Source organism: Panthera leo, chromosome C2 (assembly GCF_018350215.1).
Source record: "Panthera leo isolate Ple1 chromosome C2, P.leo_Ple1_pat1.1, whole genome shotgun sequence".
In the NCBI taxonomy this organism is placed as follows: Eukaryota; Metazoa; Chordata; class Mammalia; order Carnivora; family Felidae; genus Panthera; species Panthera leo.
In genome coordinates, this window is record NC_056687.1 from 74,746,631 (window position 1) to 74,766,923 (window position 20,293).

At 41.7% G+C, this 20,293-nt stretch overlaps 1 protein-coding gene across 5 annotated transcripts in view; it reads left to right on the top strand.

The window, feature by feature from the left end:
• The window catches only part of LOC122230084 (probable cation-transporting ATPase 13A5), a 74,309-nt gene that overhangs the window by 23,397 nt on the left and 30,619 nt on the right, over positions 1-20,293 (top strand). For all 5 annotated transcript variants that reach the window (XM_042955754.1, XM_042955755.1, XM_042955757.1 and 2 more), the window contains 9 exons: positions 3,246-3,307; positions 4,897-5,047; positions 7,586-7,672; positions 8,261-8,417; positions 10,382-10,499; positions 13,698-13,822; positions 14,640-14,800; positions 16,995-17,120; positions 18,484-18,563. In XM_042955754.1, coding sequence (XP_042811688.1) covers positions 3,246-3,307; positions 4,897-5,047; positions 7,586-7,672; positions 8,261-8,417; positions 10,382-10,499; positions 13,698-13,822; positions 14,640-14,800; positions 16,995-17,120; positions 18,484-18,563 — 1,067 coding nt within the window. The remainder of the gene's footprint in view (positions 1-3,245; positions 3,308-4,896; positions 5,048-7,585; positions 7,673-8,260; positions 8,418-10,381; positions 10,500-13,697; positions 13,823-14,639; positions 14,801-16,994; positions 17,121-18,483; positions 18,564-20,293) is intronic.

Genomic DNA, 20,293 nt, shown 5'->3' on the forward strand with positions numbered 1-20,293 from the left:
TGGCCGATCCCTCCATGTCTTCACTTTGTTTGTATTAGAATAAATTAAGGCTTTGACACTTTTTAATTAACCTACCTTGGCCAAGAGTCCCATTAATAAGAGGGTCCTTGCTCTGGAGAAGCTCGTGACTTAGCTGAGGAAGCAGGTACAATGGAAGTGTAAACCATGATAATGCAGTGAAATGCATGCTCAAAGAGGCATGGAAAAGCGTCCAAGTTAAGTTACCTGCCATGGATGGGAGGTCACCGCTGAGCCGTGGCTTTGGTTGTTAGACAGAATGGGCTCAGAGATGAGCAGTTCAGAAGCACAGGGATGTCATGGCCTGTGGCATGTGGGTGTGGCTACAACAGGGGCTGTGTGGTAGGGAATGTAGCTGGAGAGGAAGAGCCCAATTGCTCAGGGCCTGATGTGTCAAGCTAAGAAGTGGGGCCTTGTGAAGGAGAATGGGAGCCGTACCATTTTTTTTAAAGACGATCAAAGACATTTTTATAGGTGTGTTTTGTTTATTCCATCGAGGGTAATTGGTGAGAAGGAACAAAAGGGAGGTAGGACTGAGACAGGAAGCTATCTAGGGAAGACTGAAGAGATGGGTCATTGTCCTAAGCAAGGAGGGCAAGAATGGAGAGTATAGGACAAACTGGAGAGACACCATGAGTAGACTTGACAAGTCTTGGCTCCACACTGGAAGCAGCTCAGCCCTAAAATTAGTTCCATTCTATTCTGGCTGAGTTTCCTCTGGCAAAGAAAACCCTCAATCACCACTCCTCAAGTTAACCACTAGGGTTAACAGTGGCTTCTTTTAGTTCCACGGCCTTGGAAGTTTTCTGGTAGGGATTCCCATTATTTACCCAGCAGCCTCACTGGTGCCTGTAATATAAGAGGGAGATTTATAAAGTTAGGTTCGTTACATATTTGTCTTTTTCTAAAACTAATTTTTCCAGTTGTTCATTTTACGTCTCATACAAAGCTTTTCCCCTCCACGTCCTCATGTGCTCCTTTGCTAGACCAACTGAGGAACTGCTCCTCGGCACGCTTGGCCAAACCCCAGTGGCATGACAACATGTCATAGTGCAAAAAACACTGGGTTGGGAATCGGCAAAATGAGAAATCAAGAGAAATTTGAACTCCAATGATCTCTCGGTGCCTTTCCAGCTTGTACATTGTAAAACTCTACCAATATGGTGTTGGAATGAAGCACCCCACAATTAATCGAGGTCCCCGTCTACTTTTATTTCCACTTACAAGACATTCACCATGTGCTTCTTATTCCCACATATTTCTAGTTTATGTTGGTCTGTTAGTTCTCTAAAACAGTTCTCTCTTTTCTATTCAGCTCAGCCCAAGCCTGGGCTAGTATTTATGCTAAGAAGTTGGCTTTTTCTGTCTTATTCCTTTTACAACTGTAACTATAATTTAGTTTTCTTTCTGTTCATGGCTAGTTTTATAGTATAAGAATCACTTTCACATAGAGAAATGACACGGTCCCATTTCTGTTTGCTGCCATCTAATCTCTGTTTTCATGTTCAAAATATTGATGTGTAAAAATATAATCTGATCATCAGGGAAACATTTCAGTTTGAATTAAGCTGCTAACTCTTTTTGAAATGGAATAACTCAAGAGGATTTGGAATCTAAACACACAGGTTGTGTGTTGCATGAGGTTTAGAACCCTCATAAAATGCAGGAGGGAAATGAAGCAAATAAGTTTTTTTCTATTGTTCTTCAAGGAGTAACTCACACAAAGCGTGTTAGCTTTCTGTGAAGCCCAAATAAATTAATGAAACAAAGAATCCTTCATTCCTTAATTGGAAGTCCAGTATGGGTTTTGTCTTTCTGCATGCTTTGCAAAATTTATTTAACATTTGTCATCTAGAGGGAGATTCTAGATGGGCCAGATTCTGGTTCTTTCTCTCCAACCTGCAAGCCACTGGACCTTGAGGCTGCTCCTTTAACTTCTAACCTGAGAATGTCCCTTCCCTATTTAGTCGATTGTAAGAATTAGAAGCATTGTAAGCACTTCATCATAAAGCGTTATGCCAATTTAATGTGCTGTAATGAAAGAAATGTCATTTGATAGGAAGCTAGAAAATTCAGTGTCTTATACAGAAATGACTGTAAAAAGAATGATGACAGAGACCTGGGTGTCAGTATTGAAAAGGGATACACCCCAGCACTTGGGAATGTTCTGCTCAGCCTTGACAGCGCTGAAGTAGCGGGAGCCACATGGTTACTCTGACTGGGTGTTGGCCTCTTGCATAAAGACACCGGGGTCTGTAATTAATGGTGGGCTATGAAGCAATAAGCAAATTCAAAGTGCTGTCATAGTACTTAGTTCCATGTTGCTTTCTTTGTTACATTATGTGATAAATACTCTCCCATAATATAGCAAATCAAATCTCCCAACCATTTTCCTCTTGACAATCTAACAATAAAACTCATTCATGGGCATTAATGAGTATTTATTATTAGCACTTCATTTCTCTCTAAATTCTCAAAAAGCCCTTTATCAACATTTCATTATCAATCCGGACAGTCATCACGTCACCCATATTTTAGAAAATTGCTGTGAGCCAGATGGCAGACTATGAACTAATCAGTCTTAAAAAGAAAGAAAAATTCTGAACTCTGCTTTAGAAAGATAGCAGGTGCCAACTATAAAGTCAAACTCGTACTGGTCCTTATTGGATTTCCATTCACTAAATGCTTCTCGTTTAACAACAGCAAGTGCAAAAATAAACACACAAAAGCAAAACACTAACATTTGATTGTAATGATTAGTATCTAGAATCATTTCATTATCGACACAGTCTTTTCAGGAATCATTTGTCACCTGCTGAATTCTTCCTTCAGGTACCCTTCTCTGATTTAAAATTTAATGCTTGCAAGAGTGCCTGAGTGGCTCAGTTGGTTAAGCATCTGACTGGCTCATGTCATGATCTCACAGTTTGAGCCCAGCATCAAGCTCACTGCTGTCAGCACGGAGTCTGCTTTGGATCCTCTGTTTCCCTCTCTCTCTGCCCCCCCCCCCCCAACTCAAGACATGCACACATGCTCGCTCTCTCTGTTAAAAATAAACATTAAAAACATATTTTAAAAATAATAAAAAAACAAAATTTAATGCTTACAAACAAGGACTTTGGACAACTAGATCTACTTTAATGTTTTGGGAGGTTGGGTTTTGTTTAAATCATGATATAACCAAAAGTTCTAAATCTTATGCTAATACCAATTCTAACTTCTTCCAGACTGGCACTCTTACGGAAGATGGGCTGGACCTCTGGGGGACTGTCCCTACTGCTGACAACTGGTAAGCACTTCAGTGAAGATGGGATGTGGGATTGGTGTAGCTATCTTGGTTCTATTCAAGTCCGTCCTTCTGGTGTCCCAATTATTCTAACTTGTTAAATTAAATGGGTTCTAAGTTCAGAGTCAGATGGGGAAAATAGGCCTTCAAACTCCACATGAAAAAATAGAACGAACTGGATAAGTAAGAAGCTGAATGAATAAAAAAGAGGAGCAAAGAGTGAAATCATAAGTGTACTTAATTAAAAACCACAAAGATTTGCTGGTGGTTATTGGACTGGGCGGGGTGGGGGGAGGAGTCCAGAAAGGAAGAGTTCCCTCCCTTCCCTCATGTAGCTCACATCTCATGGGATTGAAAGGCACAAATGCATTCATCTTCTACGCATAATACAGTCCATGGAAAGAGCTATGATTAAGGCATGCATATCAGAAGAGAGAAGAAAAAATAATAATGATTGTTTGATATAATACACAGTCTTGGATTTTGGAATAACATAGTGAATAAAAGGTCGAAATTAATTTTGGAAATGAACAGAATGAGGAAAAACGCCTGACAAAGATAGCACTTGAGATAGAATGTTAAAGGGTATATGGCTACCATTTTTACAGACACAGGTGAAAAGCTGGCCACAGGAGAGGGGAGAACAATCACAGAGATGCTACCCCAGAATGGATAGTGAGGAGAGGGCCCTTGCTCCCCTTCCTCACAGGGCTGAGATCTGCCCTCTCGGTCTAAGTACAAGATGCCTTGACTCTTCAGCTCTAGATATCCCCCCTTGGCTCTAAACAGTGGTTGAGCCTCTGTCATTGAGTCATGCAGGGGCTCTCCAGCACAGTGATGGGGCCAAACACAGCTCTGGCACGAGATAACAGCAGACAGGCAGTGCGATGTTGCAGAAAATACTTGGGTTCAACCCTACTCATGTGGTTCAGCTCCTGGTTGCTCAGATGGCCGGGCCAAGCTTTTGTCCGGGCAGGCACTGCTTTGTCTTCTATTGGCCAGACCAGTGAAAGGGGAATAGGATGCTTAGGGTTTTCACCCCTCCTCTCTTTTCCTTTCCCCAAATGCTCAGGTTTTCGGGGTGTAGAAACCACAGTCTACAATTCTCATTTGGCTATTAGATGGGAAATGAGAATGGTAAACTGTACCAGTCTACCATCATAAAGGAAAATGAGACGCTGGATATCTATGCCAGGAGTTTCTAGAAATAGGGCAAAGGACTGAGTCGTGAGAAATATTTCAGAGTCCAGGTGTGCTTTTCTTTTATTTTAAATTTTTTTAATGTTTGTTTTTGAGAGAGAGAGAGAACATGAGTGGGGGAGGAGTGGAGAGAGAGGGAGACAGATTCTGAAGCAGGCTGCAGGTTCTGAGCTTACTGTCACCTTAGGCACTGACCTCAAGTAACCTGACAGAAGTCTCTGTGATTATATCCAGGCACTTAGACTTTATCATACGGGACATGAGGAGCTCTGGAAGGATTTGAACATAAAGGTTAAGCATTATTGAAACTCTGTGTTGGCAAGATTTAAGGGGCAGAGTGTGTAAAATGATTTTGTTGAAGACTTTCATTTCTTAATCATCTTCTCTCCCAGTTTTCAGGAAGTGAATAGCTTTGCCTCAGGCAAGGCTTTGCCATGGGGCCCGCTGTGTGCTGCCATGGCCAGCTGCCACTCTCTGATCCTTCTCAATGGGACCATCCAAGGAGACCCACTGGACCTCAAAATGTTTGAGGGCACTGCCTGGGTAAGATGATAGTTTCTTGTTTTGGCTAAATGAGAAAAACTTGAAGAAATCCTTACTGAAAGTGGAAAAGTTTTCTAACTTTGGTTGAAGCTCAGAGAAGATTTGTAACAACGTTGAAGGAAGGTTCGACTCTACCTGAATTTCCCAGTATCTGCTCCCAAGAACTCTGTTAATGAGCGCAGCTTGAAATAAGGTTCTGTGATCAAATCGTTTGGGAACCTGCTGTTTTAAGAAAGTAAAATTGATTTCTTGACTACCAGATTTCTTTAGTATACTGTGGTGCATTGTGAATATTCAAGAAGGAATAGGATAAGCAGCATTTACCAAACCTTCTTGACCACAAAACCTTGACAGGCCAAAAACATGGTACATTCTCTGTAACACTCACAGAGAAACAGTGGTCTAAAGCAGTGCTATTCAGTATAGTAGCCACTAGCCGGCGACATGTGGTTATCGAGTACTTAAAATTTGGCTATGCAACCAAGGACTGAATTTTCAATTTTATTCACTTTAATCAATTTAAATATAAATGGCCACAGGTGGCTGGTAGCTACTGTATTAGACAGTATAGGTCTAGATACTAGCCTGAAGGTTTCCCAGTCCAACTGGATCAATTTTTTGAGCTGAGTGTGAACAGTTGAAGGGTATAAACCCATTCTCATGGCTGTCATGACATGGTGAGCAGACCTCTCGACCCCATCACTTTCTAGCTGTGTGACCCCAAATCCAGAACCAAGATTCTGAGTCTGTTACCTCAGGTGTGCATTGGTGATAATAATGCCTCACTCACCGACTTGTGGTAAGCACTGATCCTATGAGCCTACAGGGTCTGCTTGCATTGTAAAGTGCCCACCAAGTGAAAAGCATTCATTCATTCAGGCAGTCACTATTTAGTTAATTACGTTACTCTGCTCTCCAAAAACCCAAACCAAAACAAAACACGTTTTCAAGCTACTGACAATGATATCTTAACTACAGGGCAGCATTTAAACAGAATGTTAAAGGAATGAAAACACATGACTGCAGGGACATGAAATACACCTCACAAAAAGGCAGATTTATAGATGTATAGATTTATAGTGGGGGGAGGGGCACCTGAGTGGCTCAGTGGGTTACGTGTCCGATTCTTGGTTTTGACTCAGGTCATGAACTCACGGGTTCATGAGTTCAAGCCCCGACTTGGGCTCTCCACTGGCAGTGTGGAGCCTGCTTGGGATTCCCTCTCCCTCTCTCTCTCCGCCCCTCCCCCCCCACACTGTTTCTATCTAAAAATAAGTAAACTTATAAAAAAAAATTTTAAAAAGTGTGTACTGGCAAAAATGTAGCTTTCTAGAAGCCAAAATAATAAAAGAGGAAACCTGGTAAACATGGAAAGTTTTGATAGCAGCAAGTTAAAATTTAAGCATTTGCTGTGGAGAAATCTTCTACTTAAACACAAAGGGATAATCACTTTCCTGGATCTTAACGGAGAGGAATCAGTGTAATTATTACACATTGTCCTCACCGGCATCCTTCGCGTAGACACAATGATGAGCTGCTTAGGGTCATTCTTACTATATGTGACTTTGATCATGGTTCTGACGGTGGCTCTTCTCCATCGAGGGGTGTTGGTCTATTTGTACACATGACATACAAGTTGGGGTCTTGTGCAGGAACATAAATTGCTAGGATTAGCTCTGTAAGAACTGTCTTTAAGAGCAGTGGTATCCACCCCAAGCAAAGTATGGAAGTGCAAAGTGGTTTGCAGAATTTAAAACTAGGTGAGAAACTTTCAGTCTCGAATTAAATATCCTTTGGTGGATAGGAAACTGTCATGAAACATAAGGAGGAGGGAAAATATCCTTGTAGACTCCAATAATTTTAGTGCTACAAGGGATGTCAGAATATTTTTCAGAAGAAATTTGGGATCTGGAGAAATGGAGGCATTGTCCCCAACGTTAAACAGGTAAGTGATGGAGCAGAGGCCAAATGTTGTCTCCTATTTTCTGATTTGTATATCTGACTGCCTTTCCTATATTTTAGGTTAATATTGGTTTCTCAAATGGTGTAACTTATACTGTTGCAACCTCCAAAGAATGCAAACTGTTTTCAAATATGCTTTCTAATTTGCCAGCAGCTAACTTGTTAACTCTCTAGCTAACCAATTAGGCTAGTAACGTAGATACAGAATAAGAATTAATCCCAGGTTTATCTCAAGACCCAATCCTAACTCAACTGAGGGCTAATGTGCTCAGCTATATTAAATTCTCATCCAATTGCTAGTCATACCATTCAGGAAGAGCCATTGGCTTGTAGCCGGCATTTCTTCCATCAATTACCACTTAAACTGTAGTCACAATATTTCTGGCTTTTTGACATTCTCCAAGGTCCTTAATAACACAACAGAAATTTGACAATGATGGTATTCAGATAATTAGCCTACAAGAGAAAATATGTGGAAGGGGCTTTGAAAAGTTTCAAGTGCTATGCAAATGAGAGGTATTTCTTTCTTACTATTTTGCTCTAAGGAATCTTATGAATGTTTTCATTTTGAAACAGATAATGGAAGATTGTGATGCAGACTACTGCACATTTGGGATGCCAGGTTCACACATAATAATAAAGCCAGGACCGAAAGCCAGTTGGGTATGACTTGCTTTTTCAAATCAGACAGCTCTTTCTCCTTGAAACGAACAGTGTCCATAGTTGGTTTGCTCGTCCCTTCATTCCTGAATCTATTTTTAAATTTATTCATGAACCTGTCTTATGCTAGAGCACTGCGCTAGGTGCTAAGGGATAGAGTGATTTCAGAGCTAGATGTGTGGGGCTCTGTGTTGGAGGAGTACAGAGGCTGGTAGAAAAATCCATATAGGTGCAAATCAGTGCAATACCCTGTGCCGACTGCTATAATAAAGGCTGAAGAAAGAGCTGCAGGCGTTCAGAGGTGAGAGTGAATACTATTTATGAGAGAGAAGTGCCACAGAGGAAGGGACCTGTGAACTTGGCCTGGAAGATGATTAGGATTTTTCCAGGCAGTCAAAGGGAAAGGCCTTGCAGAACCAGACAACTTGATGAGGGAATCGCCGTCGAGGCAGACAGAAAAGTATCAATGTTGTGACAAACATACCACTTCATGACATCCCTGGGTTCATTGCAGAGCAAGTCCTATTTGTTGGTGTGCATCTGTGAAATTTCACAAGCATCTTAAGCTCCCCTTTGTTGGTGCTGTCTCAGAGTCCCGTGGAAGCCATAGCCATCTTGCGCCAGTTTCCATTTTCCTCAAGCCTGCAGAGGATGTCTGTGGTCGCTCAGGTGGCAGGGGAGGATCACTTCCATGTGTACATGAAGGGTGCCCCGGAGATGCTGGCCAAGTTCTGCAAGTCTGAAACAGGTACTAATTGACCCTGTTCTCTCTTTCAGGAGGTAAAAATGTTTTAGAAGCCCAAACACACAGAGCACACAAGACTAAATGAATGTGGAAGTGATTGTTTTCTCAGTGAGTGAGAAGTGGGCCCAGGAGATCTGATAAGACAGAGGTGATCATTTCAAGGCCGTGAGGCAGAGAGTAAATATCTGGCTTTGATCCATCCAGAAAAGTCCAACCACAATGGGGTATCAGGGAAGGAGATATGAAGCAAACATCAGGAGCCAGAACAGGAAGCTACGTAAGGGTGAGCGAACCAGGAACGTGGGAAGGGAATAAGGGGACAGGTCTGGGCCCTGCACTCAGCCTGCAGCTGGGGTGCTCCGCCTGACACCTCTGGGGGCTGGCACCATGTAAGGGCCTCGTGCAGGTCAATGGAAGGAGAATACAGACAAGATAAATCTTTCACACACACACAAAGTAATTAGAGCAAATTAGACGGTATTAGAGCAATGCAATTGATCATTTTCACAGCAATTTCATCTTTCTGGGCCAGATTTTGAGCTGATTTGTATTGTCTCTTTGTCTTACAAACATATGCACTCTCTAAGTGGCAGCCCAGATTTGTAAGGATATTGTTGCATTCAAATGAGTTCATTTGGATAAAATTGGCCTTTTTCTCCTGATTTTCATCTACATTCTCCCAAAGATTGCTGATAGCCATCAACTTGTGCACACAATTTTAGATTTGGCAAATGATTGCTTTAACTTCTCCCTCTACTTAGAGCCTTTTTTACCTTAGAAGCGGCCCCTTTTTCTGACTTTGATCTTCCTCAGAACTCCCATGACCTCTAACACTCTATCCCTCTATCACTCTATCCCTCACAGACTGATGGCCTATATTTTGCTATACATTTTTTTTTTCAGTCTCACAGATGCAAGTGAGTATCTTCTTGAAATTTTAACTGGTGATTATTGCCCTTGCTCCCTGGTAAGGGTTTGGGCCTGTCACTTCTCACCTCTCATCCTTCTGGTAGCCCAATTCTTATTTGTCCTGACCTCAGATCTTTGACATATGCTAATAACGTCAGTGATTTCTCCCCCTGTATTTAGGAAATAGAGAGCTAGGAGATGCCTTGATCCCCACCTTCTGGATCATTTTAGAATTACAGGAAGCTTGAGCTGAATGGGGATACTGAGGTCCACACCCTCTCATTCTATGGATGGGAAAATTGAGGAGCCAGAAGAGAGACCTACCAAGCCCAAGGTCAGAGAGCTAGTTGGCAGTAGAGTGGATACTAGAAATCAAGTGTTTTGCTACCTAAGCCACTACACTTCCATTACACTGTTCTTTTTAATGTTCTTCTAGGCATCCTACGAGCCATAAAGATTTCACAAATATTGTAATATTGGTAATGACTACCATGTCAAAATACACAAACGGCATTGTGTCATCTGTCCTCTATAGCAGGGATTGCGAACTTTTTTGCAAAGAGCTAGGTGGAAAATAACTTTGGTTTTGCAGGCCACATGGTGTCTGTCTCAACTGCTCAACCCTGCCATTGTGACCCCAAACCCGACATAGATGATAAACAAATGGACATGGTTGCATTTCAATAAAACTTTATTTACAAAAACAAGCAATGGACCAGATTTGGCCTTTAGTTTGCTAACCCCTGATCCAGAGGATCAGCTGTTTTCATTTTATCCTTGTAGACATAGTCGTGAGGTCTAACCTTATTAAAGCCAGCCAGTGGAGTTGACACCCAGGGGATGACCGGCGCATCCTTGGCATTCATTTCTGTCAGAATAATAAGAGCACCCTAATGAAGTTGTGGCTTTTAGCCAGAGCTGTAGTTTTTCTATTAAAGTTTTTTTTTTTTTTTTTTTGGGAATTTTAAAACAAGGTACAGTGGATCCCAGAGTCTTGCTTAGGAGGTGGGCAGTCTTCAGTGTGACCTTACCTTTACCTCTTTCCTCTCACCTGACAGTACCCAAGAATTTCCCACAGGAACTCAGGAAATACACAATACAAGGCTTCCGTGTCATTGCTTTTGCCCATAAAGGCTTGAAGATGAAGAAGCTTTCAGAAGTAGAGAATTTAGCCAGGTAAGGAAGTCAGATATCGACACTAGAGCAGGCTCTGTGTGTGTGAAGTAAATGAATGTTGGAGATGGACAGAAGGACAGCTCCAATCACGAGGAAGCCTCCTGGAGATGGAAAGTCGTCTCATCCAATCTCCTAACTTGGAGCCGGGCAACCGTAAGCCACACTGGGGAAGACTGGTTGGAGGTAGAACAAAGATGGTAGTCCAGATCTCTTGACTCCCAGCTGTCAGTGAGCTATCTCTGCCCGGCAGTCCATCATCCAATCAAAAATAACCAACACTCCTTCAATCTTGGAACATTATGTGGCTGACTGGCTTGGGGGTCCCATGTACAAACGGGTTGAGAAGGAGAGAGTGGGCGCTGTGACACACTGACCTCCAGTATGCTTTAAACCTGGTTTCAGACCTGGAGATGTAGTGAGTCTAAGTTGAGTTATATGAAATAGGATTCAGTATTCTTAATTACATTAATGGATAAGATGTCCTCTTGAGAGTATAATCTGCAGATTCTTTTCTCTTTTAATGTTTCTCAGTTTTTAAAGGTTATTTTTGAATTGTCTAAGACAAAGGAGTAGTGAAATACTGCGGAACATTGAATAACAAACTATGCATTATCTTCGATGTAGTGTTGCTGATAGAGAAACCCTCACTTATATACAATTAGTACCTTCACATAAGATGTGGATATCCTTGGTTCAATGTTACTGTTTACAAGCTATGTCCATGTGTTCTAATAGAATCTTTGTCCCTTCCTTGCACTGTGTCTATTTCCCTCGTCTCTCAAGTGTAGGATTGGATGATCTTTAAGGAGCCTTTCAGCCATGACATTTTAATCTTCTAAATAGAATCAGAAAGCTCATTTTGAAATCAATGAAATAAATTATGGCACTCTCAGATTTAACATTAAAGGTGTTAGCTATTCTTGAGCAAGCACGAAGACCCATAACACACAGGATTTTGTAATTTCTCAAGGCAAAAATTTTAATAACAAAAGCTAAGGTTATGTGTGAAGAAAAAATTCATGTAGTTTGACAAGGAATATTGCCACCACCCAGCTGCCACACACTAATGTAGCTGTGATGTTCTCATTTAAAAGTCACTGATGAGTAGACATTATTATAAATATAACAGAATAAGAAAGTGATGATCAAATGTGCTAGATTTCCAATCATCTCAGATTTTCCCAGAGAATATCAGGATCCTATTATGCTTCTTAAAATTTCGCTACTATTTTCAAACAGAGTAAGGGAAAAGTGTTTTCAGTTTTTTTTTAGAATCAAATTATATTTCGCAAAGTTTTCGAATCAGAAAGATCAAAAACTTCTTTAAAAACTGGTGTGTCATAAAAGGGAAGTAGAAGAGTTTCTTTCTGTCTCTCTCTCTCTCTCTCTCTTTTTTTTTTTTTTTGGAAAAAATAAAACACCCACACTAACAAACAGAAGAAATACTTTGTCAAAATTCTCCCTTTCATTGGTTTAGCAAATTTCTATTGAGTTTGAGGGTGCACGAGATACTCTTTAAGGCACTGAAGATTCTGAAGTGAGACAATCTTTGCCCTCAGAAGCTTATATCCTAATTGGGAAAGATAGATAATGATACCATTTTACATGGAGTGATCAGGGAAAGTCCTCTGAAGAGGTGCCATTTGAACAGAGATATGGCATGAGGATATCCAGAAGAAGAGTATTGCAGGCAGTCAGAAGAGTGAGTGCAAGGGCCCTGACACAGGGATTTGCCGGGAATGTTGCAAGGTAGCAAGAGGCCCAAGTGCCTGAATTGGCGGAAAAGGGAAGAGTCCTCAAATAGAGACCAAAACTGGAAGAAACTGGTGGGACGATTCTTTGTTTTAGTTCTAGCTAATGGGAAAATATGAATCCAATGTATAATAGACAGCTATGAAGTTAAATGATAGAAATTTAACACATTCTGTATTTAGGTAGGTCTTTCATAATATTCTCTGAGATCACTGAGGCAGGATTCATATCCGATAATCTGAGTACTCAGCAAGTGCCCAATACAAGGTCTAAAACAGAGTGATTGTTTGGTGAGTGGACTTTTGAATGAAAGATGGAGTAACTTGTTCTGTACTCCAGAGAGAAGTTTCCTCACTGTGTTCCCATCTAAGTTTGAGTAATATTTTTCATCAAGAAATCCAACTCTGCTCTTTCTCTTGAAGAAGGTTTACTGACTGCGTGTTTATTTCTTCTATCTCCCAAGTCCTACCAGCATGATAGAAAAGAAATAACATCAAAGAAAACTAGAAAGGTGATTAAGTGCAGACAGGAGATTTCTACCATTTCTGTAAGATGAAAAATAGGTGGGGGGCGGTGAATGGAGTCTGAATCAGTAGGGATGGAAGAAGTGTGGTCTACGCCATGACAGAGAGAGAGATGGCGAGAGGGAAGTTGCTCCACCCTGTAGAGCCTGACAGGCAGAGACTCAGCTCTATCACGTACTGTGGAAGGTAGACGTGGGACAGGACTGAACATGGGAGATTGTACCCAACAAGGTTAGGTCCCTAGGTCTCCAGCTCCTCCTGCAATCTTAACTCCTCCCTGGGCAGAAAAAGGAACAATGCGAGATTCAGAAAGAGATCTTGGCCCCCCACGTTGACTTTTTAAACAGTCACCTGAGATTTATTCCATTCCTGAGGTGAGTTCCTATAAAATGAGTGTAACCCAGTTAGACTCCAAGCTTCCAATTTCAAATTCTGATAACTTTTTGAAGGCTTAGCTGATATCATATATTTTCTGGAAGTTACAGATGGAGGTTGAAAGGAATGATTCCATATTCAACTGTGACCGTAGTATCCCGTAGACTTACTAAATGCCTAACTAAACTGATTACCAGGTCACAAAAAAGCTCTTTGAAATTAAAAACAAAATATGTGTGATTAACAAAAATTTTAAAAACCAACAGAAGAGTTGGTAGATAAACACATTCTTTTAAAAAATGGAGTTGAAAAATGGAAGAAGTTGCTAAAAGATATAAAAGTGGTTGCCTCTGGGAAGGAGAGGGGGTGAATAGGGGTGGAGACAGGGACTATTGGTTTTCATCATAAGCTTTTGGGTTCTTTTTTATTTTTAAAACATATGCATGCATTACATTGATAAAATTTAGAAAAAGTTTTTTAAGGAAGAAATAAATTCAACCGTCAAGACTCCGTAAATAAGCTTTAATATTTTCTCCTGAATCCCAAGAGAGAAGGTGGAGTCAGACTTGACATTTCTGGGACTTCTCATAATGGAGAATCGCTTGAAAAAAGAAAGCAAGCCAGTCTTGAAGGAACTGCATGAAGCCTGCATCAGGACCGTGATGATTACTGGTGTGTACTTCTGGAGGCCTGACACGTTCAATGTATCCCAGGTGTCAGAAAAAGACCATGTGAGCTAAGTGGGTTCATGTGGCTGAGGCAGAAGGAAAAATACTTAGCTGTCATGTGTTACTGTTCTTTGACTCCTTTTCTTGCGGCACAAGTGCAGCAGCCCCAAGATGACTGTGAGATTTGGTAGCAGAGACCATACTTCATTCTCTTTGTCTAATGCCCCTTCTCCCTACTTGGGCCTGGTCCAGAGTTAATAGGCTCACAGTAAATGTTTAAACACAAGAACGGATATGTGCTCATCAAGAACCCCCGTGAGACGTCTGTGTAAAGTGTGTAAAACTCTACTTAGCTGTCCTTCAGGGCTGTGGGGCAGGCATAGCATATGCTGATCCAGTCCACGCATGGCCCAGCCCTCAGTGTTCTAGTCTCTGTTTGACTGCAACCCAGATCCCCAAAATGGTTGCATGCGATCAGAGTGGGCCCGTGTTATCTTCACCACTTGGGGCTCTCAGTCTTGTGAGGGTTCATCAAAAAGCATGTAACCATTTCCTTATTCATCCTTGCATGTTTTGGAAATATTCAGTGTTGAAGACATGATACCATTGTGGCAGGGAGATGCAGACATTGTTTTTGACCACTAGAGACAGACAGGCTTGGGCAAGAGGGACAGACAAATGGTTATCAAATAAGGCCCAAAGTGGGAAATGCCCCACAAAGAGCACCAATATTGGGGTATGCCCACTCAGAGGAGGCAGAGCTCAATTTGAGCTGCTGAGAGATTTACACAGAAAGCAAGCTGACTCTCTTTGTCATCTAGGTGACAACCTTCAAACAGCGATTACTGTGGCAAAGAATTCTGAAATGATTCCTGGAGGAAGCCAAGTGATCCTTGTTGAAGCCAATGAACCAGAAGATTTTGTTCCTGCCTCTGTGACTTGGCAGCTGGTTGAGAACCAGGAGAATGGACCAGAGAAGAATGTGAGCAAATGTTAGAAGGCCCCTTGGTGGCCTGGGCTGATGGCATACAGCCCTGGCCTGGGCAGCCTTCTCTGGGCGTTAGAAGTCACCAAAGTCAAAACCCTTCACAGCTGTAGGTTCTGAAGTTTGCAAAGCATTTAGCATTTCCACTAGCACTTCTCGCCCTGGCTGCATGAAGAAATCACCTGGAAGAGTTTTAAAGCTTCCAGTGCCAAGGTTTTACTGGTGAAATCCAAATCTCTGGGTTGGGAGCTGGCATCAGCCCATGATTCCAATGTGGCTGGGAACTTATGTCCATATTTCCCATTTGAATCTCATAGTTGGCCTATACAGTTGACAAACTGTTCAATTCACAAATGTGAAAACTGAGGTCCAACAAGGTAAACTTGCCCAAGACACACCGCTGGCAAGTTGCAGAGCAGGAAATCAAATTTAGGTCTGTTTGATAGCACCCAGATCCATGGGCATTTACTTGTTTATTTTTTTAAAGACTTTTCAGAAGTACTTTTTCTTTAAGTTAAAAAAAATTTTAATGTTTATTTTGTGAGAATGAGAGAGAAACAGATTGCAAGCTGAGGAAGGGCGGAGAGAGAGGAAGACAGAATCTGAAGCAGGCTCCAGGCTCTGAGCTGTCAGCACAGAGTCCGACGCGGGGCTCAAACTCACTAACTGTGAGATCATGACCTGAGCTGAAGTTGGACGCTTAACCCACTGAGCCACCCAGGAGCCCCCAGATCCATGGCCATTTAGATTGTGCTGTGTTCGTGACGTTAAGTTAGCAAGTGTCAAGCTTTTCGAGATAGCAAGTTTCCTGTGCTTTTGTGAAAAAAATGGGCTGCAGCCTGACATTCCATCATTAAATGTGGCACATCTGCCTGTCTGAATTCCAGATGGTCCTCCAGGTGATAAATTACAAAAATGCTCTCTTCCTTCAGGCTGACCAGCCCTTTGGATTGTTAAATGTAGAGTAGACCTCGTACAGTATACAAACTGCACAACTGTACAGTGACCCTACCCCTACTTGGCTCAAACCCCATCATATTGGCTGTAAAAGATGACAGTTCTATCTGTACTTTCAGCAGATTTCTGGTGCTTTATATCCTTGCAAACTCGCTTGCTTCTGTGTCAATGCATGTTGCCTCCATTTCACTGTGTGATAAAAATCAGGTCTTCACTAATTTTTAACAGTCCACTCACACTACCCACTCACTAATTTAATACCTTTACTGAAGTTTTGGCCATCGCTGGGTAGTCTGGTTCCCTCCCACCACACTTTCCCTATCCAACTTTCTATTGAAAGCAGAAGGAATTCTTTCCTTGCCTCATGTGGAATGCTTTAAGCATATTTTTGTTGGCTATTTTGCAGTTGGGAGAAGGGGCGTGGAAAGAGAGGGGTGTATCTCCTTGCCTCCCAATTCAGAATATCAAGATGAATCCCTCTAGTGAAAAGAATGTTCTCACCTTCTATGCTATTTGAACTCAGAGTTCTACACTAATGTAAGGACCCCTGAGAAATGTTGCATGAAAAAGCATGATCAGCTGTCAACACTGTGAGTGCATGTGCGTTCATCGGGTGCTCTCTCTTGGGGCTGAGCCAGGTAGAGCTAGATTGCAGTGATGGGAGCACATTGACAAGTGGAGGGCAGGAGAGAAAGAGCCGGTGCAATGGAACATAGGGCATGGAAGAGGAGTGGAACACCATGAAGGAACATGTTGCCTGTTGAGGTGGGGAGAAGGCAGGTGCTATAAGGAGCTAGGCTCTGAAGAAAGAGTCTGCCTATTTTACAAGGAAGAAATTGGAGAATGATTGGTGAGTGAATGACTGGTAAAAGATCTTAGGAAATAAAAGCATGAAGAGGAGAGGAAAGAGGAGGGAAGAATGTTTTCTACTCTTCCTTGGAATCACTAACGGGTACCTCGGAAGGATTTCCTCAGCAGACTGACATACATGTATTAACTCCTAGGACATGATCCTGAGCATTGTGTTGTCAATGTCTCATATGTTCACATAATTTGGGAAGGACATTTTGAGTGTCTTCTTCATCGGAGTCTAGGTTCCATGGACAAATTGCACATTATGCATTTGCTGGCATTACACTATTGCATAACTTGAATACACTTCCTTCCATAAAACATAGGAAAGCAGAGACATTCTTTAAGAGCCCATGTGGAAACAATGCCCTTTTGAATTTAGGAAACCTGCGTTAACATTGGGAACAGTTCGGTGCCTGATGGAGCAAGAGGGAGCTGTTACCATTTTGCAATGAGTGGGAAATCCTACCAAGTGATATTTCAGCATTTCAACAGCTTGCTTCCAAAAGTAAGTACTGGTGAAATGAAGTGTTTTGTTTTGCTCTCAAATTATTGAGGCAAAAAAAAAAAAAAAAAAAGAAGAGAATAGTGAAGGTGATGATCAGTGAGGTTGTCTCAGATTTGGGGAATAAACACCCCCAAAGGTGCTCCTTCAGAAGTTCCCCAGCCCTACCTGATCCTGCACATGCACATAACCCCCTCTTCAGAGTCTGAGCTCTGGTACAGCTCTTCACCCCCCCCATGGCCAGCCCAATCCCAGTCTCCCTCCTCCTTTCCCTCCCCAGCAGGGAGGACCTCCAAATAGTTCCAAATGTGCTGCCTGTTTTGTGGGTCAGCCTCTCTCTGAAAGCCACCAACTCATGTCAGGTTGAGCTCTATTCCCCTTCCTGTCTGGATTCTTAAATTACAGCAGCAGGAAACAAAGACCCCGTGGTTTATTTTCAAAATCATTTGTTATCTTGTCCTCTGTGTGTCTATTTAAAAATAGTGCTGTGCAGGGTTGTGCTGTCAGTGTGAAGGAGATAAGTGGAGCACAAGCTGAGGGCAAGCAACCATCTGTTAGCAGTTTCCTGAAAATTCTGTCACCTTAACAGACAAGACCATTGAATCTAGACCCCAGAGGCTTCTAGAAAGCTCTAGTGCAGTACCTAATTGAGGAGATGGGGAAGCTGAGACTCAGAGAGTTGAGGTCCCTTGTCTAAGCTTTGCCCAGCTAGTGGGACCAGAGCTGAGAATGAAACGTTGGTCTCCACTCCTCACCTATCACTTTTCCTCTATCTATGCTGCAATTGTGGTGATAGTGTTTAGTAGAAAGAACTGTATTTCCTTAAGCATTTTTGTCCCATATACTCTGCTGCTTTTCAGCTATTATTATTAACTAGAGCTTATCCCATCTCAGAAAAATGGCCAGGAAAAAAGTCATAAAGTTGTGATGGGAGATGAAAGTGAAACTTAAATATTAAAGCATTGAGTCCCCTTTCTCCCTGTCCTGACATTTGGGCTAACCACACACCACCTATTGCTATATTCAAAGAGTGGCTGAGAATGACTTTCAGGGCTGTTCTTTTTTTAAAAAAGTGTCCTTGGGGGCTCCTGGGTGGCTCAGGTGGTTAAGTGTCCAACTCTTGATTTGGGTTTAGGTCATGATCTCGTGGTTCATAAGATCGAGTCCCATGGTGGGTCCATGCTCACAGCAGAGAGCCTGCTTGGGATTATCTTTCTCTCTCTCTCTCTCTCGCTCTCTCTTCCCTCTCTGCCCCTCCCCTGCTCTCTCTCTGTCCCTTTCTCTCTAAATAAATAAACAAACTTTAAAAATAAAAAAAAAGTGTTCTTCATCCTAATCTTATTGCAGTAGTTGTTTTTCTCTTTAGATCCTGGTGAATGGAACCATTTTTGCAAGAATGTCTCCTGGGCAGAAATCTAGTCTTATTGAAGAATTTCAGAAATTAAAGTAGGTATTATTGCACGAAAGGAGAGTGTATTCATTATCTATTGCTGCGTAACAAATTAGCCCCACATTTAGTGGCTTAGAATAACACCACTTATTATTTTACATTCCAACAGGTCAGAGAGCCAGGTGTGCTGAGCTGAGTCTTCCGGCTCAGGCCTCTCACAAGGCTGAAGCTGCGTGTTAGGCAGGACTGCAGCTACCTCAGTGCTGGAGGAGGAGGTACCCGCCACCGACCTCCCTCACGTGCTGTTGGCAGGATTTAGTTCCCTGTAGCTGTTGGACAGAAGCCACCCTCTGCTCCTTGCTACATGGATCATTTCATAAGGCAGCTCATAGTGTGGTAGCTAGCATCCACAAGAGTTATCAAAAGAGAGAAGGAGAGAGATCACCATTTTTTATATCTTCATCTCAGAAGAGACATCGCATCACTTTTGCTGTATTCTCTAATACAGCACTAATACTCTAATACAGCACAGTATTCTCTAATAAGAGGCACTTCACTGAGTCTAGCCCACACCCAGGGAAGGGCTTTATATAACGTCTTGAACACCAGGAGATGGCAATCTTAGAGCCATTTGGAAGCTGCCTACCCCATACAGCATTCCTTCTGTGGCCCATACAGCATAACTTAAAGGAAGATCCTCTGCTTGGATGTGGGGAATAGAAAAAATAGGGGCTTATATATCTCAGAATGAGAAAAATGAGGAAGTGTGTGAGTCATCCCTTGGAATTATTTGAGGTTGGTCCATTAGAAGATATGTGAATGATTCCAGGACCAGTAGGAAAGAGGTGGAATGATAGTCTCACTATATCTGGCCCTGGCTATGGTTTGGGTATGGAGGCCAAAGTAAAAAAAAAAAAAAAAAAAAAAAAAAAAGTCCTTTTTTTTTTATCTCCTTCAAAATATAGATAACCATGTACATCAGAGTGAAATGGTTCTTCTTGAGACCAGACCTACCTATAATTTTCTGGGAATGTTATAATTTCTGAGCTACATATTTCCAGAAAGTGAAAAGGAAAGAGAGTAGTGAAACTTCATATAATTACTGACAAGTAGTAGCTAAAATCAGGAGACTGCCTTTCACTATTATTTTGTGTTGCCAAAACATTCTTTGGGAAGTTTTAAAGAGAATGCCTGTCAACTCCCATAATGCCTTGAGGCTGGGTTAGTAGCCAGTGTTTAAGTGACTGTTTTACTTACATGGTCATTATATGATAATGGGCGAAGAAAGTAATTTTACCCATCTCAAATGCCTAAGAAATTTTGCCAATTTATATGCTTACTTTTGAAAAGCTATATTCCCTTAAAGAAAAATCAGTTCAGGAAAATATGCTGTCTCGGAATGAACTGTCTTCTCGATTTCCCCATCTTATTCCTCCTGACTTTATCACTGACAATGCACATAAGGTTGTCTGAGTTGTCTTCTGAATTCAGGGAGCACTTGAAGATGTAAGATTCTTTGTGTGATATAGAGACTAAATATGTGATTTGAGCCTGAAGAAAAGGACCCACTTCAGCAAATGTACACAGTCATGACATGCGTGTGAGCCCATGAAATGTTTATAAGAATATTTTCGTATATACCTGCCAAATATTGGGTTGAATCTTATGAGTTTGTTTGTTTTTGACCATTTTTGACTTATAAAAATGACCATCTCTTATGTGTCAATCATAAGGAAACTGTCCAAGAACTTTATTTTTTGCCTGTATTGGTTTTGTTATTACTCTT